A 27,630-nucleotide genomic window follows, 5' to 3' on the forward strand; every position below is an offset into this window, starting at 1 on the left:
ATCCTCGTACACAAGGCAGACATCTACATGCAGCGTTAGAGACGCATGAACACAGCAGAGTTAATTTATTTCAGTTGTATTTATTAGGTATAACCCTGTGAGCCATGCGGCTCTTGACTCGGGTGCATCCGCAACAAAACAAAAACAAGACACATCTTAAAGTGACTACACGCAACAGAAAAAAAATCCTGGAAAAAACAGCAAAAGTCTTCCAGAAAAAAACCCACCGCATTTCAACGCTGTGTCCGATAATCCCAGTGGGATGCAAGCCAAACAAAACAGAGCAGGCGAATGAGTTCAGATTCAACGTGTGCGCGTGTGTGTCTATATATGTGTGTGTGTATAATACACGGGCAGGTTTCTAACCGAGTGAGAACGTAGCCAGGTAAGTTAGTGATGTGTACACAAGGACTAAAACAAACATGATCGGAGCTTCATTCCCCGCTCGATATTTTCCGGAACGCTGCCGAGGCTGGCCTGGCTTGGAGTATGGATTTTTGCCGGCGTAAGGCACTACCACGAGAGTACAAAGTGCACCTATGCATAATAACCCGAACACCTTTATAACCCCCATAGTCCTACAATTCAATTCACGCGTTTAACATGCATACCAAAACAAATAAACAATTTGTAATTGCGAGAGAAGGCCTGGCAGGAGATGGGTTACGCGCTGGGTGTCAAACGACTTCCCGACTGAAATTAAGCATGGAGTAAATAAATAAATAACCACATCCCGGTAACCCCCACCCCCCCTGTAACCCCCCCACTCCACCCACCCCTGCACGGGGGTGTAAACGAGGGGCTGGGAGCGTTCGTTTCTTAGTTGGGCAGGCGCGAGGAGCCCTGGGCGGAGTCGTTGGGTTCAGAGTCGCGCGCGCGTGCAGCCAGCGAGTGGCGTCCGTGCCGCCGGTGAAGTGTGGAGGAGGCGCGTGCTGCCGCCGTTGCCGGAGCGCTCGGTTCGGGCAGCGTTTGTGCATCGGGGAAGAAGTGTTTCTGTCTCTGCGGTTATACAACGCGAGCCCCTGGCTCGTGACGAGTAGGGCGTGCGAGCACAATTGGGAGCGAGTGCTCGTGAGCAAAGAGCGGCCATCGTCATCGCCATCAGAGGGGAGGGGGGCTCGCTCCAAAAACACTCCACCACGCTCCTCTCGGATTAGTGGGTCCGACCTGAGCCCCCACCGCCCCCCCCCCACGGCCACATCCCCCTTGCCCCCCACCCAGACCCCCCCCCCCCCACTTACTCGTGACGGCGGTGTCACAGGAGTCCCGCGACCATGTCCGGACCCCTAAAGGGGGTCGGCCCCCCCCTCCACGCTCGCTTCTACGCGGACGCTGCACCCCGCGGGGACCCCTTGGACAGCATCTCCCTCCCGGCGCTCCTCCAGTCCAGCGAGAACCGCCGCATCGCCGCCTTCCAGCTGCCAGACTTTGAACCGCCTCCTCCTCCTCACGCGGCGTGTGGCTTCCAGCAACACAAGGGGGGCCCCCCCTGGACTCAGCCGGGGCTCTACGGACCCCCGGGAGGAGGTCAGGACCCCCCCGGGTCGTCGTGGCTCGAGTCTCTCACGGGCGGCGGCGGTGGCGGCGGCGGCGGCCTCTACCCCGGGGTCGGGATGGGGTCCCCGCAGGGTTCCCTGGCTCCCTACGGGCTGGCGTGCCGGCCGGGGGGATGCGGACCCGCGCCGGGACTCCTGCAGGTCGGCTCTGACGGAATGAGCGTGGGCCGCTTCGACGCGGAGTCGCTGCTCTTCCGTGGGGTCGTCGCCGAGACCCCGGACCCCGTGCTGGGGTCTCACGGGGACCCCTACCCCGAGCACAAGGGGGACCTGGCGGGCCCGGACCCCGGAGAGGAGAGCCGGGCACGGCTACAAGCGAGTACGTCAAGCGGCCCGTGCGGTGGTGGTGGTGGTAGTGGTCGTGGTGGTGATGATGGGCGACGGAACGTGGTGGAGTGTTGTGTGTCCCTTATGTAGATCGTGTGTCTGTGATGTAAGTCTATTACGCATCTGTTGTGTGTCTGGAACGTGTTGCCATGGTGTGTGCGTGTTGTGTGTCTCACTGGCGTGTGGATGATGTCGTCTGTGTTGCGTGTCGTTTCTGCTGCATGTCTGTTGTGTGTGTTATGTGCCTCGTGTGTCTGTTGTTTATATATTATGAGTGTGGTGTCTATTGTGTACATTGACATATATATGATGTAGGCATGTATAGTATGTATGTGCATGTCTCCTTTGTGTATATGTAACTATTGCACATTCGTTATATCACGTGTCTATATGACTATATGCTTGTTGTGTGTATTCTGTACTGTTATGTGTTTGGTATTATGATGATATACATGATGTGTATCTGATTTGTGCTTGATATGCGCTTGCGGTGTGTGAATCATGTTTCTGTTATGTATGTGTCTGTGATCAATCCATCATAAATCTCGTAAATGTCTGGCACACGTCTGCTGTGTGTCTATTAAGTATTTGATGTGTCTTGTTATATATGTGTGTGTCCGTTTTGTGTGTGTTGTTATGTCTCTGTTATGTAAGTATGTGTCTGATACGTGTCTCGCTATTGTCTATTGTGTTTATGTTGTGTGTCTGTTGGTCTCATTACAGAACTCGGATGCATGTTACGTGCCTTCGATGTGTACGTTATGTCTTTAGGTGTGTTCATTGTGTACATGTATCTGTTGTCTGTCTGGTCTGTGTCGGGATTATCCATCCGTATCTGTGTGCGGCTGTCTGCTATCGCCATGTACTGCCTCTGGTGTGCCTTCGACTTCTCATGCCGTGCATGTATCGGGTCTGTGTCTGCTTAGTATATCATGTGTATTATCGATCTGCTGTACGTCGATTATGCTTCTGGAATTGCCTGTTGTAAATCATGTTTTGGTGTAAATAATCGATACGTTACGTAACGATCATGGGTCTGGTTTTGGAATGGTTTATGCAGCAGTTTCTGTGTGTGTTATGTATAATACCCAGTGTGTCTAATGCTTCTATTTTATATTGATCTGCTGCGTTTCTGCTTTGTTTTCGTTCTGTGTAAGTTGTTGGCTGATCTATTTGCGTATATTGTGTACGCTTATCTTATTGTCGATGATATATTATGAATTTGCTATGTATTCCATGTATATATAAAGTATTGCGTGCCTGTTAATTCACATGTCGTATGTATTGTGATATGTATATCTGTTGTTTTGTCAAATATTAGCGTGGTATTCGGTTGCGTCGAATTTATGCATCGAATATATTGATTGCAGTACAGTATTTACCTTCATTGTATATCTTATATATGTGTCTAGAAGGTGGCTTGTGCATATTATGTTCCTTATCGAGTGTATTTGTCTCTTATGTACTTCGTATCTCTCGTGGATCTGTCGTGTATTTGGTATGAATTTTGCCCGAGCGGTACATGTTTGCTGTATTATGTTTGGTACTGTACTCAGTAGCTACAATCCTACTATATTCAGAATATTTTGTTTTTATCCTGGAGGAATCCGATGAGCTGTGAAGCTATAATGTCCAGTATTAGTCGCTACTTACACGTGGATTATAAAGAACACAGAGAGAGGGGTAGAAAGAGGAGCGCGTGGATGAGAGAGAGAACACGCGCGCGAGTATGCGAGATCAATCGATAGAGAAAGTGTAGCGAGCCGGTGCAGAGCACGTCGCCCGAATGGATAATGATGGTGGTGGTGATGATGGTGGTGATTATGGCAGTGGTGTTGGTGCTAGTGATGATGATGGTGGTGATGATGATGCTGGTGGTGGTGGTGATGATGATGGTGGCGGTGACGGCGGCATTAGTGATGATGGTGGTGATTATGGAAGTGGTGATGGTGCTAGTGATGATGATGGTGGTGATGATGATGCTGGTGGTGGTGACGGCGGCATTATTGATGATGGTGATGATGATGAAGGTGGTGATTATGGTAGTGGTGATGGTGGTAGTGATGATGGTGGTGATGGTGGTAGTGATGATGATGGTGGTGATGATGATGCTGCTGGTGGTGGTGATGATGGTGGTGGTGATGATGATGGTGGTGGTGGTGACGGCGGCGTGAGTAATGATGATGGTGATGTGGGCAAGCGGCCGAGACTAACAACGGAGTGGCGGTCAAAGGAGTGAACGCGCCCAACAAGACGTGCCCCGCGGAGACGGAGCGTTGAGATCGTCTCAACGCGCGCCGGTCCACGAGTTTGAGAGACGGCCACAACAATGGTGGTGGGGTAGAGAGAGGGGGAGGGGGATCATCCAACAGTGGATAGAGCAGGCTGTTGTTGATGATGATGATGGCGACGTGCCTATCATGCATCTGCTCGTTCACTTCTATTTGGCGTGCCCGCTTCTCGTCATGCACATGCCACGTAGACGTTGTGTATCTACGATCTGTTACGCAGCGATTTGTGTCCTTTGTGTATCCGTTACATACCAGCTGTTTGGATTGCGTCTATTTTGTATGTATCTTTTGTTCCGTTTGGTACTTGCAACGCGTCTGTTGTGTATTTGCCATGTGTGTCTAGTGTACTTCATGTATTAGTTGTACAATAACGAATATATATGTGTCTATTTGTTATGCATCTGTTTCCGTGCGCTGTTTGATAAGGTTATATTATGTAATGGAGTGTTAACTACCTCGCCTGGTATGCAGGAGGGCGTGGGTTCGATCCCGATCCTGATGCCTGCTACTGTGTATTCGGAGTTTGCGTGTTTCCCTCTCTCATAATCATCAGGGTGGCCAGGAGATGTTAACTACCTCGCCTGGTATGCAGGACGTCGTGGGTTCGATCCCGACCCTGATGCCTGCTGCTGCCGCTGGGTATTTGGAGTTTGCGGCGTTCTCGTGGTCACGTGGTTCTGTTTCGCGTTTAGAGTGTTTGGATGCTGTCCACTTCGCTTCTGAAAAAGAGGTGTATAACTCAGCGGGTCTTAGCTGCTTAAAAACAAGGTTTAAATAGTTAGTTTACATGTTACATGTCCTGTATGTGTCCATTATATAATTGGAATTGTTATGTATCTGGAATTTGCTATACGTGTGTATAGTGTATGTTGTAGAATGCTTGTGTGCCTACTACGTGTCCTCTGTGTATCTGTTGTGTATAAGTTGTGTATATGATGTGTATATGTTGTGTATGTGTTGTGTGCTGTATATAGGGGAGATATGGAATCAGCGGGTCTTAGCTGCTTAAAAACAAGGTTTAAATAGTTAGTTTACATGTTACATGTCCTGTATGTGTCCATTATATAATTGGAATTGTTATGTATCTGGAATTTGCTATACGTGTGTATAGTGTATGTTGTAGAATGCTTGTGTGCCTACTACGTGTCCTCTGTGTATCTGTTGTGTATAAGTTGTGTATATGATGTGTATATGTTGTGTATGTGTTGTGTGCTGTATATAGGGGAGATATGGAATGCGTTCATGACCACCATCACTGACGTGGACTTAGAAGGGGACTATTCATTGCTATTATTATTATTAAATACCGGTATGTCAAGAGTGAAGTCGGCTATATTGGTACTCGCGGTTAGAACTATAGCAGTGTGGGAGTAGCGGATAAATATAAACAGAAGTGACACTGAGTCCGCTGGTCAATCTTCATCAACTTTGGGTGGATCTCCATCAACGTGGAAGTTCCACTCATTGGTTCCTCCGCCCGTGTTGCGAACTCGGTCAAGCAAACTCTGTTACGTCTCATCCACTACTGTGTGTTCAACCACCACACACTGAAGCTCAAAACACAATCACTCACCCCTACTCACTCACCCCCTTACTCACTCACTCCCCTACTCACTCACCCCCTACTCACTCACCCCCCTACTCACTCACCCCCCTACTCACTCACCCCCCTACTCACTCACCCCCCTACTCACTCACCCCCCTACTCACTCACCCCCCTACTCACTCACCCCCCTACTCACTCACCCCCCTACTCACTCACCACACCAACACGAAACAAAGATTCCCCCTTATAGCCTTAAGAGACTGTTTGGGATAAGTGCTGTGAAGACCGGAACAGCACACAGGGTGATCAGCACAACGCCCGGCTGCCTTTGTCTCCCGAGTGGAGATGTTTGTACACCGCACTAGATACTTATTTGAGGATGAGTCCACCTAGGGGAGGTCCAGGACCGGTTTAGATAATAGTCGCCGGTGTTAGTCGTGAGCGGGAATCGAACTCGCGTCGCCGGGTTCGTAGCTTACCACTACACTACCGACAACACCTCACTCACTCATGTACATTCTCACCTACTCACCACACTTCCGGTCGCAACAATACACTCACTCACCCGCACACTCACTCACCCGCACACTCACCCACTTACTCACACACGCACTCACCCACTCACTCACCCGCACACTTACCCACACACTCACCCACTCACTCATCCACACACTCATCCACACACTCACCCACTTACTCACACACGCACTCACCCACTCATTCACCCGCACACTCATCCACTCACTCACCCACCACACTCACCCACCACACTGCCGGTCACCTCACTTCTTCTTTCTGCGTCTTCACTTCCATTGCTCCACTCTGGAATTACATCTTGCCACCATCGTCTCTTAGTTTTCCCCAAATTATTGTAGGAATAATAATAAGAACCTTGCGCTATTCAAGACACCTATTAACGCATATATACCAACTTTAATAGTGCTGCTTGTTACTGGTCGCTTAGTGTTTTTTTTATAAATGAATCCAAAAAAGATTTGGGAATGTTTGGAAACCCAATTGTTCTGTCAAATACTCAGTGCAAGGAACCCTTAACCCTGAAAAGGAACATGTAGGGACATTGTACATGTATTTGTAAGGCGCCTTCCACCAATGTCTCAAGGCGCCTTGTAAGATCAAGGATAAGGAAACATCAAAGAGGGCCAGAGAAGTGAAGGAGAAGAAACTGACTTTACAAGATGCAGTCTTAAGACGAGACATGTTGCTCTGTGCCAGATATTAGTTGACAGATCTCACGCATGATCCTTGGTTTAAATAGAGCACGCAAGTAAACACACATGTGAACACAAGTAAATACACAACTAGACACACAAGTAAATACACAAGCAAACAAACACGCAAGTAAATACGCAACTAAACACACAAGTAGACACAACTAAACACACAACTAGACACACAACTAGACACACAAGTAAATACACAAGCAAACAAACACACAAATACGCAACTAAACACACAAGTAGACACAACTAAACACACAAGTGGACACACAAGTAGACACACAACTAGACACACAAGTAGACACACAACTAGACACACAAGTAGACACACAAGTAGACACATAAGTAGACACAACTAGACACACAACTAGACACACAAGTAGACACAACTAGACACACAACTAGACACACAACTAGACACACAACTAGACACACAACTAGACACACAACTAGACACACAAGTAGACACACAACTAGACACACAAGTAGACACACAACTAGACACACAACTAGACACACAACTAGACACACAAGTAGACACAACTAGACACACAACTAGACACACAACTAGACACACAAGTAGACACACAAGTAGACACAACTAGACACACAAGTAGACACAGAAGTAGACACACAACTAAACACACAACTAGACACTAAACTAGACACACAACTAGACACACAACTAGACACAGGAGTAGACGCAACTATACACACAACTAGACACACAAGTAGACACACAACTAGACACAAAACTAAACACACAACTAGACACACAAGTAGACACACAAGTAGACACACAACTAAACACAACTAGACACACAACTAGACACATCTAGACACACAAGTAGACACACAGGCAGACACACAACTAAACACCAATGTAGACACACAAGTAGACACACAACTAAACACACAAGTAGACACACAAATAGACACACATCTAGACACATCTAGACACACAACTAGACACACAACTAGACACACAACTAGACACACAACGAGACACACAACTAGACACACAACTAGACACACAACTAGACACACAAGTAGACACACAACTAGACACACAACTAGTCACACAACTAGACACACAACTAGACACACAACTAGACACACAACTAGACACACAACTAAACACACAACTAGACACACAACTAGACACACAAGTAGACACAAGTAGACACACAACTAGACACACAGCTAGACACACAACTAGACACACAACTAGACACACAACTAGACACACAACTAGACACACAACTAGACACACATCTAGACACACAACTAGACACACATCTAGACACACATCTAGACACAACTAGACACACAACTAGACACACAACTAGACACACAACTAGACACACAACTAGACACACAACTAGACACACAACTAAACACACAACTAGACACACAACTAGACACACATCTAGACACACAACTAGACACACAACTAGACACACAACTAGACACACAACTAGACACACATCTAGACACACAACTAGACACACAACTAGACACACAACTAGACACACAAGTAGACACAACTAGACACACAACTAGACACACAACTAGATACACATCTAGACACACAAGTAGACACACAACTAGACACACAACTAGACACACAACTAGACACAACTAGACACACAAGTAAATACAGAAGTAGACACACAACTAGACACAACTGAACACACAAGTAGACACACAACTAGACACACAACTAGACACACAACTAGACACACAACTAGACATACAAGTAGACACACAACTAGACACACAACTAGACACACAACTAGACACACAACTAGACACACAACTAGACACACAACTAGACACACATCCAGACACACAACTAGACACACATCTAGACACACAACTACACACACAACTAGATACACAACTAGACACACAAGTAGACACACAACTAGACACACAACTAGACACACAACTAGACACACAACGGGACACACAACTAAACACACAACTAGACACACAACTAGACACACATCTAGACACACAACTAGACACACAACTAGACACACAACTACACACAACTATACACACAACTAGACACACAACTAGACACACAACTAGACACAACTAGACACACAAACACACAACTAGACACACAACTAGACACACAACTAGACACACAACTAGACACACATCTAGACACACAAGTAGACACACAAGTAGACACACAACTAGACACACAACTAGACACACAAGTAGACACACAAGTAGACACACAACTAGACACACAACTAGACACACAACTAGACACACATCTAGACACACAACTAGACACACAACTAGACACACAACTAGACACACAACTAGACACACAAGTAGACAAACAACTAGACACACAAGTAAGCACACAACTAGACACACAACTAGACACACAAGTAGACACACAAGTAAACACACAAGTAGACACAACTAGACACACAACTAGACACACAAGTAGACACACAACTAGACACACAACTAGACACACAACTAGACACACAAGTAGACACACAACTAGACACACAACTAGACACACAACTAGACACACAAACACACAACTAGACACACAACTAGACACACATCTAGACACACAACTAGACACACAACTAGACACACATCTAGACACACAACTAGACACACAAACACACATCTAGACACACAACTAGACACACAAACACACATCTAGACACACAACTAGACACACAACTAAACACACAACTAGACACACATCTAGACACACAAGTAGACACACAAGTAGACACACAACTAGACACAACTAGACACACAATCAGACACATAACTAGACACACAACTAAACACACAACTAAACACACAACTAGACACACAACTAAACACACAACTAGACACACATCTAGACACACAAGTAGACACACAACTAGACACACAAGTAGACACACAAGTAAACACACAAGTAGACACAACTAGACACACAACTAGACACACAAGTAGACACACAACTAGACACACAACTAGACACACAACTAGACACATAAGTAGACACACAACTAGACACACAACTAGACACACAACTAGACACACAAACACACAACTAGACACACAACTAGACACACATCTAGACACACAACTAGACACACAACTAGACACACATCTAGACACACAACTAGACACACAAACACACATCTAGACACACAACTAGACACACAAACACACATCTAGACACACAACTAGACACACAACTAAACACACAACTAGACACACATCTAGACACACAAGTAGACACACAAGTAGACACACAACTAGACACAACTAGACACACAATCAGACACATAACTAGACACACAACTAAACACACAACTAGACACACAACTAAACACACAACTAGACACACATCTAGACACACAAGTAGACACACAACTAAACACACAACTAGACACACAACTAAACACACAAGTAGACACACAACTAGACACACAACTAGACACACAACTAGACACACAACTAGACACACAAGTAGACACACAACTAGACACACAACTAGACACATAACTAGACACACAACGAGACACACAACTAGACACACAACTAGACACACAACTAGACACACAACTAGACACACAAGTAGACACACAACTAGACACACAACTAGACACACAACTAGACACACAACTAGACACACAACTAGACACACATCTAGACACACAAGTAGACACACAACTAAACACACAACTAGACACGCAACTAAACACACAAGTAGACACACAACTAGACACACAACTAGACACACAACTAGACACACAAGTAGACACACAAGTAGACACACAACAGGACACACAACAGGACACACAACTAGACACACAACTAGACACACAACTAGACACAACTAGACACACAACTAGACACACAACTAAACACACAACTAAACACACAACTAGACACACAAACACACATCTAGACACACAACTAGACACACAAACACACATATAGACACACAAGTAGACACAGCTACAAGTTTGCCCAGGATCTATGTGACCGAGTTAGTTCTTCGCCGTGGTGAATTTCCAGCCGGAACAGTCCAGAAGGCTGCTCCATCTCCTCGCCTGTAGAGCTCCGCAGGTTTTGTCGTACGTGTTATTATATCGTTTATTGTTAAATGTAAAATCACAGGTCCCATGATTACTGTTGTTACATTGTTTTATAGCTTTATTTTGGTGATTCGAGAACATATGGTTAATCTAAATTGTCTGATGGTTGTTGTTGTTGGCTTGCACCACATTGATTTTTGCACACAGCGTTTTAATAAGGTTTTTTTTTGTGTTGAATCTTTACTGGTTTATTCCACTATGTTTCTGTTACACGTTGTCGCTTTAAGATGTTCTGTGTTCAAATTTTGTTTGTTGCAGTTGCACCCGACTTAAGAGCCGCATTGCTCACAGAGCTATACCTAATAAATGAAACTTGAAAACTGGAACCAAACACGCGCTTCTTAAGAGTATTTGGCTGCTATATATTTACACGCGATAAAGCCACTTCGTTGAGTTGTCATTTGTGATGGCCAGGTCGCTTCTGAAAAATAGCTGCATAGCTCAGTGGAGCCTTAGCCAATAAAATCTAAAAAAGTTTCGTTTCTAGTTTCGTTCTCACTGCACCAAATATTCCCATAAACCTGTTCGTTTCATGACGATGACGATACACGTATGTGTATATGTACAATCATATAGGATCATTATGTATAACACAGGCTTTAGCGACCAATATTATCCATAAGAGGTGTTTTTGGATTATATCGCGTAAATATATGTCGTTATACCCGCCACCACCCGACACAGCCAACTAGTAAGGGTTGTTACGTAAACAGAACGTGGCCAATTCGTCACGAGTACAGCACTAACCGGTGTGTTGGAGAGCAAATCCACAACATTTACAATCTGAGTACGACGTTTCTCCCAGTAATTACAACTTGCTTCATCAGGCGACAGCCAGATTTGTGGAGAAATCCTCTTGTTAGTGTTATGTTACGGATAGGCGTACCTTGTGCTGTAGGTTGAGTTTATTTTATTTGTTACACAGATTATTTTAATTATTATAATCCCGTTGCCGCCACAGTTTCCCGACTCTTTGAAACGGGGAGATCCGTGGCGCTGCGTGAGTGCAGCAGCAGCAGCAGCAACACGAACGAAGACATCGACCTCGCAGAGAACGAGTACGCAGAATCCTTGGAGGAATATTGTGCAGAGAACAAACGAGGTGTTTTTATCCATAAGAGGTTTTTGTTTGGTTAGATTTAACCCAACAAAAATATATATATTATGAATTATATTGGTCGCGAAAGCCGACGTGTTAAACGGAGGCGTTTTGGACATTCCGAAATGAAACACACGCGAATCTAAAAGGAAGAGTGCCAACATAAATATGCGAGCGAGGGGAGCAAGAACAAGAACGTTAGGTACATGTGCAAGTAAGCGCTGTGTCGGTCTAATAGGGACGTGAACAATGGGGACTGAAGGGAGGGAACGAAGCTGTAGTGGTCGTAGTAGTAGTGCCTTACGCCGATTACATCTTACTCCGCGGCAGCCTAGCAGCAGCGTCAACGTGAAAAAATGTCGAGTGACAAAATAATCCTTTGTCCAGGAATAAATCGAATGCACGGGTTAAGGAACGAATACGTTCGGATTTTGTGGACAGGGGGCAGGGGGATGTGATGTCCGATGCTGCTCGTAAAGCGATGAGCACAGTGAACGGTACCTCCAATCGAGCACGGCTGGCTACGTACGGTGCGAAGGAAGTTCAACATAACACGCGGACCCTTAATGTTCGCGGACATCCGGGCAACGCGAGACGTCGCGAATATTAAGGGAGGTGTTTGCGCTCGTGTGTTCGCGGATAACTCGTGCGTCGCACTCGCCAGGGCGTGAGAACAAACGAACTTGCCAGATTCGTCAACACAACGGTGGCTTGATTAGGTGAGCAATGCTATGAAGAAGGGCCATTGCCCGAAACGTCACCCTGTTACATTCGTTTGCACTTTAAGCCCCCCCCCCCACCCCCCAACACGCACGCACACGGCAGTGGCATTGACACGGAGCGTGTTGGGTTTATTTCGTCGTCGTTGTTCGTCCGTGCTTTGTGCACCACCACTGCCATCGCAGCAGCGTCATTAAATATGTTTGTGTACTCGGGTTAGTGGAGTATTACAAAGACGAAGATCTCCCCTATAGCCTGCAACAGCCTGTTGGGGCAAGTTCCGTTGGCGAGTAGCACCTATGAAGGCCAGTATCACGCTCGGCCGCCTTTGTCTCCCCAGTGGCGATGTTTACACACCGCAGCGGGTACTCATTTGAGGCTGAATCGACCTAGGGGAGTCCCAGGACTGATTGAAAATATCGTCACTCGGATAATGAGTCAAAAACACGACTGCCTTCACGTGGTTGTCTGTCCACTTAAATCGCTAAGTGTTTTGTACACACCCCCTTAGAATCTCAGCAGCATTGGTTCAACACGAGCACACTCGGCACGGGTTTTGACTTTCAGCGTCTCATCAGCAGCGTTAGGCTTGCTTGAACCAATGCCGTGTATGGTGAACTACCACATGGATTGACAGGGGCTCATCTCTGTTCGATGTCGGTCCCATAGCTTGACAGATGGACACACAGAAAAACCACGCACTCACAGAAGGTCCGTGGGACTGATGGGATGTCTAAAGATAGGTTGGTTTGTGTCGAGGGACAGGTATGTGAAGGCAGTGTATTGTCCATTTATTTCATAGTATCAGCAGGCGATACTCCAGTCCTCACGGTATCCGCCTCGCCTGCCCGTGTACCATCTCGCCAGAGAGTCGGTAGTACAATTACCATCACTACCACCGGTAGTTCATCAGTGTGGCACACGGCAGGGTGGCTGGCCATTGTGATGATGTACCACCGGTGGTTCATCAGTGCGGCACACGGCAGGGTGGCTGGCCATCGTGATGTACCACCGGTAGTTCATCAGTGCGGCACACGGCAGGGTGGCTGGCCAGCGTGATGTTGTACCACCAGTGGTTCATCAGTGCGGCACACGGCAGGGTGGCTGGCCATCGTGATGTACCACCGGTGGTTCATCAGTGTGGCACACGGCGGGGTGGCTGGCCATCGTGATGTACCACCGGTAGTTCATCAGTGCGGCACACGGCAGGGTGGCTGGCCAGCGTGATGTTGTACCACCGGAGACTCCCGGTCCTCACGGTGTCCGTCTGTCCTGCTCCCTCCTCCCCACAGGCGACCCGTCGGCCCACTGGCTGCACGCGCGAGCGGGCCGCAAGAAGCGCTGCCCCTACTCCAAGCAGCAGACGCTGGAGCTGGAGAAGGAGTTCCTCTTCAACATGTACCTGACGCGGGACAGGCGCTACGAGGTGGCGCGCGGTCTCAACCTCACCGAGAGGCAGGTGAAGATCTGGTTCCAGAACCGGCGCATGAAGCTCAAGAAGATGAAGAGAGATAAAAGTGATGATCTGTAAACAACAACAAAGGGCCCACGCCGTCGTGCGGCGCTCACTCCGCACTCACTCTCCACTGCTACCCTCGACGATGATGATGATTATGGTGGTGGTGATGGCGAGGAGGAGGAGGGCGGCAAAGGCGCGGCTCTGCAATTGCAGGGCTCGAGACACTGCTGGTGGAAGGGCCTAACACCCGCGCCAGTAGCTCTAAGAGAGCGAGAGAGAGACCCGCCAGGGAGGGCATGTGCGCGTGTTTTGGCCTAGGCTTCCACATCTTATAAGGCGTGGGAGTTACCCACACTTTGTCCCAACACACGCAACCTGCCGATCGACTAACTATGGCGAACCCGTTTGTAGAAGACTGCTGGATGGAGAGGGTTGGGGGGGGGGGTTAAGAAACTCCCTTTAACTGCCGCGTCCGGAGATAGAACCGCACCGAATCGCACTGGATTTGCAAGTCCACACTGCGCGACAACCAACCATTACACCACACAGCAGCGTTCCGGTATGATCCTCGTTGTCCATATACCGTAATGACACGGATTTAGTACGACTGTTATCAACTGCAATTGCAATTAGCGATACGGCAAATTACATTCTGAGCGTTATTCTCATGGGGGCCCTTCTAAGAGCAGCGCGCGAGCCAGGCAGTTGCAAGTGCTGCTCCTTTGCCACCTGCTTGTAATTGATATTAATAGTCGTAGTTTTATTGTTGTGGTTGCCGTTGTTGTTGACGAGTAGAGTGCTGAAACTACTGTCGCTGTTTGTTTTGTTTACCTGATCTCGACTAACTTATTCCGGCGTGTCTACGAGTGGCCTGCGCGAGTCGTCTGTGGCGCGGGGAGCGGTGGCGCAGTGGTTAGCGCACTGCGTTCCCACCAGCCCGCGGCGACGCGAGTTCCCCTTCTTCCCCGGTCAGGATTGACGCGAGTGGCGCGACTGATGTCTGAACCGAGCATGGGCCACCCCTACGTCGACTCAGCCTTAAACGAGTATATGTGGATGTGTGATTCTGTGTGTTTATGTTTGAGTATATGTGTGCCTGAGTCTGTAAGTGCATACGTCTACGTGTGCGTGTTTGAATGTGTTAGTGCAAGTGCGAGTCTCTGTGTGCGGGAGTTTTTGTGTAAGTATGCGAGTTTGTGTGCGTGAGTCTGCGTGTGCGCGTGTCTGTGTGTAAATGCAAGAGTGAGTCTGTGTGCGCCGGAGTCTGCGTGTGTAAGTGCGTGTGTAAGTGCATGTGTGGGTCTGTGTGTGGGTCTGTGTGTGGGTCTGTGTGTGGGTCTGTGTGTGGGTCTGTGTGTGGGTCTGTGTGTGGGTCTGTGTGTGGGTCTGTGTGTGGGTCTGTGTGTGGGTCTGTGTGTAAGTGCATGTGTGGGTCTGTGTGTGGGTCTGTGTGTGGGTCTGTGTGTAAGTGCATGTGTAAGTGCGCGTGTGGGTCTGTGTGTGGGTCTGTGTGTGGGTCTGTGTGTGGGTCTGTGTGTGGGTCTGTGTGTGGGTCTGTGTGTAAGTGCATGTGTGGGTCTGTGTGTGGGTCTGTGTGTGGGTCTGTGTGTGGGTCTGTGTGTAAGTGCATGTGTGGGTCTGTGTGTGGGTCTGTGTGTGGGTCTGTGTGTGGATCTGTGTGTGGGTCTGTGTGTGGGTCTGTGTGTAAGTGCGTGTGTAAGTGCATGTGTGGGTCTGTGTGTGGGTCTGTGTGTGGGTCTGTGTGTGGGTCTGTGTGTGGGTCTGTGTGTGGGTCTGTGTGTGGGTCTGTGTGTGGGTCTGTGTGTGGGTTTGTGTGTGGGTCTGATTGTGGGTCTGTATGTGGGTCTGTGTGTGGGTCTGTGTGTGGGTCTGTGTGTGGGTCTGTGTGTGGGTCTGTGTGTGGGTTTGTGTGTGGGTCTGATTGTGGGTCTGTATGTGGGTCTGTTTGTGGGTCTGTGTGTGGGTCTGTGTGCGTGATTGTCGACGGAGTGAGTGGTAGAGAATTCTATCGCTGCTGCCAAGCGCTGCGCAGAACCGTGACAGCTCACGGCCCCTAGCGACTCCCCCCACCCACCTCCCTACTCCGCACCTTCTCAGAAATACCACGACTCGGAGATCGATATTAGATTTTTACTTTAAAAACAAATATCCGTCTCATTTGTACCATCGGTATCGTTGTGTTTTTGTGCTACCGTCTCGTTAACGCCGTTTCGTTTGTATTGTTCGTCTCGTTCGAACCGCCTCGTTTGCGTCCTCCATCTGTTGTCTCTCGTCTGTCTGCCTCGTTCGCACCCCGTCTCGTGTGCATCGTTCGCCTGGCGAGCGAGGGCTCTTTCGTTTCTTGTGTCACCTCTCGGTCTCTCGGTCTCTCCCGTGCGCTGCGCATCTCCCAGCTCGTCGACTCCTTCATTCGTTCCACCAGCCTCGCCGTAACTTGATGAGCGCGCACAATAACCCCACGTCTATACATCGGCTGCAATACGTCGCAATATTCGATAATCCGCGCGATTGTACCACGAGAAAGCGTGTGAAGAGGAATGCTCGTCACGTGCCTACCGACAACCCGCAAGGCCTCTGCGCCTCCAACTCCACGTGGCCCGGCCGTTGTACCGCTCCACGTGGGCACCACGCTCGCTCCTGATTGGCAGAGGCCTGTGGTTTATTTCACGGAGCCGGTGTTTGTTCCCATCGTGAACCGGGCGCGACCCGGGCTCGGTTTACATGCGGCGCGATGCTGTTTGTAACGACGCTGAAAGTCCTCGACTCAAGCGCTTGAATGATTCACAAACGCCTCCTCCTACCTCTGTCACCGCGTGGAGCCAAGCAGTGGCGGTGGCTCCAGAATCCAAGTTGAGGAGGCTTTGAAACTAAAAAAAACTTCACTCCGGGTTTTCCCCGGTCTCGGTTGATAATCAGGCGGGCAGGTGGATTCAATTGAGAAACTCCAAATGCGCTTCGGCACCGTGGATTCGTCACTGACGCGTGCAGGTTACTACTCGCTAACAGCACTTGCCCCAACAGTTTGTTAAGGCTATACGGGGGAGATCATTGTATGTATCTTTGTGCATGCACAGGTGTGCGCACAGGTGTGTACGTGCACAGCACACACGTGCACAGCACACACGTGCACAGCACACACGTGCACAGCACACACGTGCACAGCACACACGTGTGTGCACACAAAGATACATACAAAGATCTCCCGCGTATAGCCTTAACAAACTGTTGGGGAAAGTGCTGTTAGCGAGTAGTAACCTCTGAAGGCCGGGACGGCACACGTGGGGGGGGGGGGCACCACCACGCCCGGCCGCCTTTGTCTCCCCAGAGCTAATGTTTTTACACACCCCACCAGGTAGTGGTTTAAGGCTGAGTCGACCTCGGGGAGAGCCCAGGGACCGGTTCAGATATTCGTCACCGATGTTGGCTGTGAACGGGGATCGATCTCCGGTCGCCGTGTTTAGTAGCGCAGTGCGCTAACCACTGCCCCACCGCTCCCTATAATATACAAAGATCCTCTTATAGCCTTACGTACACACACGCGCACCTATCCTGTATACATAAAGAGACATATACCTATATATACACGTACACACACATACATGTAGGCACTCTACTGCATACATTGCTATATATATATAAACTAGGGTTGTTCAAATCGATGTTTTTGTTGTTGCATTAGCGGTAACCGCATGAAAAACCGGTAAAAAAATCGGTTACCGGGTTTCCGCATATATAGAGTAAATATAACATTTGTACCTTTTGAACGTAAAAAAAACTAGTGGGAAACATTTTTTACCACTCGGCGACTTGGGCCGCCGTGCGGTTTGTCCGTTCGCGCGTGCCGTTTGGGGCACTCGCTACTAACATTCCACTGGTAACGGTTACCGGTTCGTGACTTTAAAAGAGCGGTAATCGATTATGAAAAACCGGTTTACCGGTTATCTGATAACAACCCTCAAATAAACTAGGTCACGGCCATTGAGACAAACATCTCAGTGTTTTGAACGTCTTAACTTTCCATATATGTGTGCTATGAAGGAGAGCCATTTATATATTTTATAATTTAAAGCCACGCAGTGTTATTGATGAACGCGTTGAGTTTTTTTTAATTGTCAACTGCGCTTTTACGATACTGCTAATCGCAGCATCTGCAGCAATCATCGCCAGGTTATTTTGTTTACATTTTCCAAGGGTCAATCTGCAGCGAGTTGCTCGCAACTCGATCGACTGGAGCCGTTCGTGAGACGCCGAAAGGGCGCGTGCTGACGAAAACGATGCATCGATCGGATTCGATTTTGTTTTTTTCTTGCTCGCGATTAGTCACATCCATTTGTTCGTGCGTGAATCGATTCGTTGCGGTTATATAAGAGAACCGCATACTTATTCGATGACGGTGATGATGATATCACACAGAACACATGACGAGACGGAGGGGGCAAAAACGATAACGATTAAGTAATCTATTCTTCCAACCAATCGCTCGCCGGTTCATCACCAACTCTGCAGGCGATGACTTGTGCTCAGCTCAATCTCGATCCTTCGATGTGACAGCGTCGATTGCACTGATCCCTGAAGGAGCTCCTCCGTGTGCACACGGATGCTCTATTTATAATCACGTGACAGCTTTCTCTAAGAAGTGATGACATCACATCGCACTTATTGCGCACAAAGTGGTTGCCACAAATGAACCCATAATGCCTTTGCTGAACTCGTCAAGGGACATAAACCATCAATCACTGCGAACTCCGGTGATCATCCTCGCAGTGGCTGTTTTTGACGGTCACCGCATCGCGCGGCGCTTTCAGATGCGCTTCTGCGGCCGTCTGTAACGCTCTTCCTTCCGATATTAGGAGCGATGCACTTTTAAATCATTTAGACTGAAAACTAATTTATTTAAAACTGCTTTTGTGTTTAGTTTGTTGTCATTCCCCGCACCTCCGATTAGCACTGTTGGCTAGGTACGGCGCTCAAGAAGTTCATACATCACGGCGGCTGCCCCCTGGGGCTCGCTGATGGTTACCGCAGGGCAGTACTGTGTCAAAGGTCATACTGGCTGGCCACGATGATGATGATGATGGTGTTAATGATAATGATTAAGATGATTTATATCATGAGTTTTTATGAAAAGGTCTCTGTGTGAAAACGAAAGCAATACTGGCTTTTAGCTGTCACTTCGCGTTCCAATGTGGTATAGCCTACAGCACATTGTCGTGTTTGTGTTGCCGTTACGTGTCTTTTACGTGTTGCCGCACGTGGATAATGGCGGCGTGTTTGTTGCGGTGTGGTTGGTGAGCGGCTGGTTTGTCGTGTTCTATCTAACACCAGCTGTTGTTGTGTTACTGTGTTGTTGTTGTTAGTTTTGTTTGTATTGTCGAGTTTTGTGGTTGGTCGCGAGGACTGTAGTTTGGGAAGCTCTTGAGTTTAAAGGGAGACACAACCCAATACATTAAACAGGTCTTCTCTAGTAGCTACACACTTAGACTGTCACAATATCAAGACAAATACTTTGAAGTCAAAATCAGTTGCGCCTCCACATCACGCTGTGGCGTTGCCGTCACTAAAGCGAGACTGCTGTACACTTTAATACAATGCATTGTGGGAGGCAGCTCTAACATGGCTTACACATGCAGATTCGTGATATTATTTTAACAGAATCAACTTCGCTGCCATAGAACACAGTTAAAGTTGAATTTTTAAAATATATTTCCATGTGAATCTTGATTTAAAGCTTTCGTGACTGCAGGAATTCAAACTCTCTGGGTCTTTCGGTCAAGTCACGTAGATAGAAATAATAGATCGCGACGTTTCAATCTCTTCGATCGCAACACAAGCAATCGATGATTGCTTGTGTTGCAATCGAAATGTCGTGATCTATTATTGCTATTTACGTGACTTGACAGAAAGACCCAGGGAGTATATATTTCCATATGGTTCAAGAATCAATGTATTGCCAATACTATCCGGGTCGCCGATTTCAATATATTTTAAATATTGTTGCAACCCAATATATTTTAAATATGTATTGAGTTGCAACAATATTGGGTGTCGCGGTTGTGTTGTTTAGTCATTCGGTGTTTTTGGGTTGTACTGCGCTAATCTTTGGCATGATGTCCGACGTTTCGATCGAGAGGAGGTGAGCTTCTTGGGTCAGCTAACAAAAGAGCGTCCCATCACCTGTGGCACAATCCGAAAGCACGAGGGGGAGCGCCATTTTGGGTTGCGTCTCTGACTCGTATGGACCAATGGGAGCGCGTTTCACTGCGAGCAAAAATGGCGGCCGCCACAGCCCCTCATTGCGCGGCAACAAAGCGATTTCTTTAAGACCCTTTTTCAATCCACTGCTGAATGAACGTCTCCCCACGACTGTATATATATCTACACACATATATCACAAAATGATCATCAGCGTCGATGTGAAGATAATTTTGTTACTTATATTCTCTCCACAACGACGCTCATGATTATTGTACGTGTTGTGTTTTGTCGGGTGTTGTGTCCAACTTAGGACCTGTGTCTAACAGTGCCCTTGCCTACAAACAAACGGTAGTTCAATTTTGATTTAAAGCTTTCGTGACTGCAGTAATTCATATTCTTAGTTCTTTCGGTTTCCCTTCAACGTGACTTTACCGAAAGAACTAAGAATATAAACGGTAGTTCGTCAACATTGGTTTAAGCAAGCCTCACTCTGCTCCCGCTGGTTTACACGAGACACTGAATTTCGAAACCAGTCGAGTGGTTGCTCGCATTAATCCGTGCAAATGCTGTTGAAAAAAAATGTCACTCGCAGAATACCGTGTGCTCGATGAGATGGGTAAAAACACACACACACACTTGCCATTGTTACAACTGTGGGATGGAGACTTATTGTAGTCGTATTGTTATTTATTTGTTGTAATATATGTGTACGTGTGATCGCTTTGTTGCTGAGCAGTCAGCTGAGAACGTCGGCTGTATCGTGCATGACCACCCAGTTGATAATAATCGAGCCTCGACCAATCAAGTGGTGCCTGGCGATAATTGTTTTGAGTCGCCGGGTGGATTTGAACGGGTGACCAAAATTAGGTCCGGAACCGCTCTCTACAAATGGATTCGGAAGCTGTAACCCTGACCCCATAAGCCCAGGCGTCGGATGCTGTGTGTTCTGTACTGGTGTTTGTCTATGACTCTACGTGTTTGTCTCGTGCTGTTTGTTGTTGTCTCCTTCATGTTAACCAGGAGATGAAATAAACCCATTGAGCACATGTGGAACAACATTGCCTTCTTTTTGCAAAGGGCGACCTGAGTTGCACCAACAACTATTTAAGGGCCCAATATTTATAAAATGTGTAAATCTAACACACGTAGGCTAAAGTCATCAATAAAGTCATATCGTGACAATGTGTGTGTTTGTTAATGACGTGTTCATGCCTCGGTGTTTGTTTAATAATGATGTGCGTGTCGGTTATTGAACCCATGTTTTATGTATCATGCCTTATATATTCGTGTTTTTGCTGTTACTGGATGCGTTTATTAGCTTACATGCCTTTGTTTATGTCTTTATTTGTTCGTGTTTATTTGCTAACCTTTCTATTGTTATGTGTTTGTGTGTTTAAAATTGTAATTTTTTGGTATGTTTCAATATTCATTTGTGTTTAGACTCGTGTGTATCTTTGTTTACGTGTTCGTTTTGTTTACAACTTTATTTTGTTTACATATTTGTGTACGCGTTTATACCCGTCTTTGTTTATTTGCCTTTGTTTTGTTGACTTGTTTATCTTCCTCCGTATTTGTTCCATATTTACTCCTTTAATTCCTTCATGTACGTGTGTGTGTGTTTATATTTGTTTGTGCATTTATTTATGAGTGTGGTTATTGACTTGTTTACTCGATCATTCCACGAACCCTGCAGTCTTGCTAACGCCGTAGCTCCAGACACCCAGTGGGGTCCTAAATGGGGTCTGCAGAGGTCTGAATGCGATCTGTATCGGGGGTGTCGGGGTCTGTTACTAGATCCCTGTCGGGGGGAGGGGGTTGTATGGGGTTGTCATGGGATATGTGAACGGGCCTGTAGGAGTGAGTGGGTCTCTCGGATTGAGAGGGGTCATTAGAACTTCACGTGAAGTCTGTCGGGGATATTTGTAGGAGTCTGTATGGGTTTAAGGGGTAGCCCCTACAGACACATATAGCCTATACTCCCGTGTACGTGAATACATACGTGCGTGTACGACATAGTAATATGTACCTCCAGTGTTACGTATATGGCAGTATATATATACAATAGTAGTATTTATAACCGCGGAGCTGATGAAGGGAGAGCCACCACTGGTCCAGATATCACTCGCTACTTTTGTTATATCCGTGACCGGTAATCTAACTCAGGTTGCCGGGTTCGAAGCGTAGTGTGCCAACTACTTTGCTACGGCTCCACCCCACAGTTACTTGACGGATATATATACATATATATCTTATTCTTTGAGCGTATGTCATTACAGTACAGTATATATACACAGAGTATACAAAAGACAAACATTCCGTGTATATAGCCATAAAGGCTGCTGGGGTAATTGCTGTTAGCAAGCACCTATTAAGGCCGGGACGGCACACGATGGACCGAGTGGTGTGGCGAACACAACGTGCATTCAAAGACACCCCGTATAGCCTTTAACGGACTGTTGGGGCAAGTGCTGTTCGCGAGCACCTATTATAGGGCCGGCACGATGCACGAAGGGGTGCGTGACGAGCACCACACCCGGCCGCCTTTGTCTCCCCAGTGGCGATGTTTACACACAGGCGAGAGAGTGACAGTCATTTCGGAATCGGGTCGGCCTTCCAGTTCACCTTTCTATCCGAATTCGACAAGAATGGCATTCGACCACGAGCTATCTTGTACAAAAATCAATAATTACAACAACAATAAAAAATAACACGCACGTATTTATATAAGACTTTCTAAAAATAATAATCTTTGATCAAAGTGGCGATCAGAATAAACATTATTGACGTTTTGATTTAAAGCTTTCGTGACTGCAGTAATTCATATTCTTAGTTTTTTCGGTAAAGTCACGTTGAAGAGAAACAACAAAATAACAAAATATATATAAAACAATAAAAAATTCTCACGACGTTTCGACCGTTTGAGTTATGGTCGAAACGTCGTGAGAATTTTTTATTGTTTTATATATATTTTGTTATTTTGTTGTTTCTCTTCAACGTGACTTTACCGAAAAAACTAAGAATATTATTGACGTTCTTTATAACATAGCGGCGAATAATCATTGCGTGAAGGGACGCAGTAAAGTGGCATAACAATGGCGATACGCAACGACACGTGACCAAGTCCATCCAATCACAGCCACGTATCATTGGCCCCATCTTCTGCGGTAACCTACTGGATTCCATCCAACAGTAGATAGAGATAGTGTATTTATTTCAGCAGGAAGGGCCCAAAGGAGTTGTGAAGTTATATTGTTTCATGGGTGCCCTGCGACGGTACACAACTTAGTTACACAATCGAGGTTCAAATAGGTGGCGATACAGAGATCGAGTATCGGTACATCGGAGAATATCGGTACAAAGATCAAGTATCGGTCCGTGTGTTTTACAGGTTTTAGAATTTTTGGGGACCGCTCGAAAACGTAAACGACAACAAAAATACACAAAGCATGGTGAGAATGTACTCTTTCACGAACAAAACTACATTATTAGAAACAACAATGTCACTTCACAAAGAAAAAAAACTGAATCAGTAAACATGAAACTTTAAGTGCGATCCACACACAAGTGACGCGGGCTCACTATTCTCTTGCCCAGGGGTTGGAAACCAAAGTAACAAGAGCATCCATTATTTTCTAATTCGGTAAAAAAAAAATCAACCTCTATATTTCAACAGCCGCAATGTTACGGCGGTGAATACGAGACGGTAGTCCTTCACAAATAACTCGCACGAAGAAGTTCTTCATGAGCCGCATGCGGTTCCAGAGCCGCAGGTTGTCGACCCCTACCAATGGGAAACTGGATTTCCATGGTAAACTGGACTTCCATGGTAAACTGGACTTCCATAGTGAACTGGACTTCCATTGTGAACTGGACTTCCATTGTGAACTAGACTTACATGGTAAACTGGACTTCCATGGTAAACTGGACTTACATGGTAAACTGGACTTCCATGCTGAACTGGACTTACATGGTAAACTGGACTTCCATGGTAAACTGGACTCCCATGGTAAACTGGACTGCCATGGTAAACTGGACTTACATGGTAAACTGGACTCCCATGGCAAACTGGACTCCCATGGTAAACTGGACTCCCATAGTCAGGAGTTGGCAACCAAAAACACAAGAGCAATTTGTGTTTTGTTTTAGTCTTTAAAGAGCCACGGCATGCGGCTTCGGAGCCGCAGTTGGCCGACCCCCTTGCTCCTCCCCGATGGCCTACGAAGGCTACGTCTTGCAAGGACGCTGAGCTTGAGGAGTGAACGTGGCTATGGGGGTTTTACTTCCCTCTGGGGGGGGGGGGAGCGAATTCGTTGCGAGAGAGCGCGGCCCTAACAGAAAAGGCGTCGTGGCAATCTTCCCAACAGATCGAATCAGACGCGGGGATTTTAAAGAGGCATTCTATCCCGCACCTCCGATGAGCACGGTTGGCTACGTGCGGTGCGAGATAAGTTTAACACACAGCGCATACATCCAGACAAATGACTGGAGTTGCATTATTGGCATGGTTATCATCATGATCATCACCATGGTTATCATCGGCGGTTTCCGAACAAAATGTTTGTCAGCATCAGCAGCCGTTTTGAACCGGTTTCGACTCATCGGGGTCTCGTCAGCAGAATCGATGGACCTGTTGGCAGTCTGTGTGGCGGTCAGCGTGATGTGGATATCGGTGTTCTCCGGTTGAACACGCATGTCAGCACCCCGTATCACTTGCACAGCATATACTGGACCTTATGCATGTGTTTTTGTTACACGTGTGTCTACTCACGATACTTTAACGTTCGTACGATATGTATGATGTGTATACGCAGTACGTAAACGTGTACCCACTACTGACGTGTATACAGCACCATATAACACCATTCATATATATACACATTGTAGTTCTATATTTATACACCAGTTATACGACAATAGCCTTGCACACAACCGCGCGTGTGTATATATATAGGCCGTGCATTTTACCGATGGGCACATCGCGTCGGACGCTCGGTTCGCACTCGGGCTAGAGACGGCCTAGCGTCGTGGAGATAACGCGCTGCGAGGTGGCGGCACGCCAATGTATTCTTGAATCCATCTGTGCGGAGCGTTGAGTGTTACCCCCCCCCCCACTCCGCGTGGTCACATCAGTGCGGTGCTGCGAGGGTTTCCTCCGGGTCGTCCGGGTTTTCTTTGTGCGTGAAGCTAAAACTGTCGATCGTGCGATTTGTGTTTTGCCAAACGGCTCCAATGTGTAACATGCAGTCGGCTTTCACCACCAATGTCATCCATGATACAGTGGGTTGGTTTTTTGGGGTTAGATCGTGTAACGCCTTTTGGCGTCCTCTGGTCTAACACCGTTTGAGACGAGGCTCAAAAGAAAGCTGTCTCTGATGTGGACCAATCAGTGTCAAAGATAATGCCACATATACTATTAGAGTGTTTTTTGTTTGCATTTTGACCACAAGTATTGTGGTTAATGCAGACATGATTCCTTGTAAAAGGTTTCAGTTTGGTGTTTTAACATCTTAACACCTGTTTTGTTGCCAGAAAAAAGGGGAAAACCCTATTATCATATAAATGTGTCGTTAAACCCGCCACCACCCGACCGCAGCCAATTAGTAAGGGTTGTCACGTAAACAGAACATGCCAATTTGTTTCTAGTACAGTTGGAGAGTAAACCCACAATATTTGCAACATTTACAGATTGGCATGTTCTGTTTACGTGACAAACCTTACTAATTGGCTGTGGTCGGGTGGTGGCGGGTTTAACGACACATTTATATATTTACGCGATCTAACTCAACAACAACAACAACAAAACTGCATTATGAGCCCCAATGTAGCGCGACCCCCAGGCACAACAACGAGTTTTGAGCCTCGATGGCCCTTCCCAAGATGAACGTGAGGCATTGTTATTGTGAATTATGACTCGTGGTGTTGTTGTATGTGCCAGTGGTGCTCTGCGCCGTACAGTACATATACACTGGACGGTATCTAATACAGCGTGCACATAGACCGGGTGAATGATATACATTGCATGTAATGTTCTGGAAGGATTTGAACAAACTTTATTATTTGCCCTTAAGAAGAAAATACGAAAACGACAACTTTAGAATGAGGACATGATAGTGGTGTACGTTTTTTCTAGGGTACAAGAATCCAAATATGGAATTTTAATTGAAAGCACTTCCACCGTGGAGATGGAACAGTGAAACGAGATCGCGGTGTAGGAATTCGCCGGGAGGAATTTTCCCCATCGGACGATGCTCGGGGAGATGGTGGAGGCTTGGGGAGGCATTCATCCAGCAGTGGATTGACCCTGGCCGATGATGATGATGATGTTATTGTTGTCTATGCGTATGGACCCACCGAAACATTTCAGGAGATATTTGTCCCTTTTGTAACACCCCCCCCACCTCCCCTCTTTTAGGAAATGTTTGTAAACAACAGTTGTTGTGAAGTTCGTGTTTTAACGAGAGTGTGACCCTAGAGTCGAGCGAAAGCACAAGCCGGTTCCAGCCCCGTGCTATCGGCACGATGTCAGTCGTTTACGCTCCACGCGGGCGCGACGGAGAGCTCTCTGGTTCGGGCTCGCGAGGACAACAACGCCAACATCTGTGCGAGAACCCACCGCACGCCACACACCACCCGTCACCCCCCGTGTGTGTCTGTCACAACCCTGCATGGGGTTGCTCCTCTGATGAACTACGAGCTGGGCGGTTCTGCCTTGTTGGTGGTGTACTCGCGCGCGCGCGTGCGTGCCGACAATAAACGCTCTTCCGAATGTTATCCGCACGCTCGACTCAGTTTAAGAGAAGGAGTGGGGGGGGGGGGGGGTGTGAAGCGAGATGGAGGCGGAGAGGCGAACTCTTTGCACGCACAGGGAGAGAGAGAGAGATGGAAAGACACGGACACTCACATGCACAGTTATAGATCAACACACGAGTGATGTATAACACTGCAGATCCACAGGGACACTTATACATGTGTAAAGATACACACACAGTAAATTTGTCTCGCATTTATATATACAAATGTCAGCTGTATATAGCATTAA

At 47.0% G+C, this 27,630-nt stretch overlaps 1 protein-coding gene across 1 annotated transcript; it reads left to right on the forward strand.

The window, feature by feature from the left end:
* The first annotated feature begins 802 nt into the window (after positions 1–802).
* LOC116943932 (uncharacterized) lies at positions 803–27,362 on the forward strand. The gene is made up of 2 exons (XM_032957296.2): positions 803–1,875; positions 14,209–27,362. Exons 1-2 carry the CDS (start codon positions 1,275–1,277, stop codon positions 14,445–14,447), a joined length of 840 nt encoding a protein of 279 aa, XP_032813187.1. The 5' UTR covers positions 803–1,274; the 3' UTR covers positions 14,448–27,362.
* The last annotated feature ends 268 nt before the right edge of the window (positions 27,363–27,630 follow it).

Source organism: Petromyzon marinus, chromosome 19, assembly GCF_048934315.1.
Source record: "Petromyzon marinus isolate PM22_M1 ecotype Great Lakes invasive population chromosome 19, UKy_Petmar_22M1.pri1.0, whole genome shotgun sequence".
Taxonomy (NCBI): domain Eukaryota; kingdom Metazoa; phylum Chordata; class Hyperoartia; order Petromyzontiformes; family Petromyzontidae; genus Petromyzon; species Petromyzon marinus.

Coding starts and splice junctions, on each gene's coding strand:
- LOC116943932 (XM_032957296.2), top strand. CDS start 1,275: ATGTCCGGACCCCTAAAGGGGGTCGGCCCCCCCCTCCACGCTCGCTTC. Junction 1,876..14,208: donor CCGGGCACGGCTACAAGCGA/GTACGTCAAGCG, acceptor TCCTCCCCACAG/GCGACCCGTCGGCCCACTGG.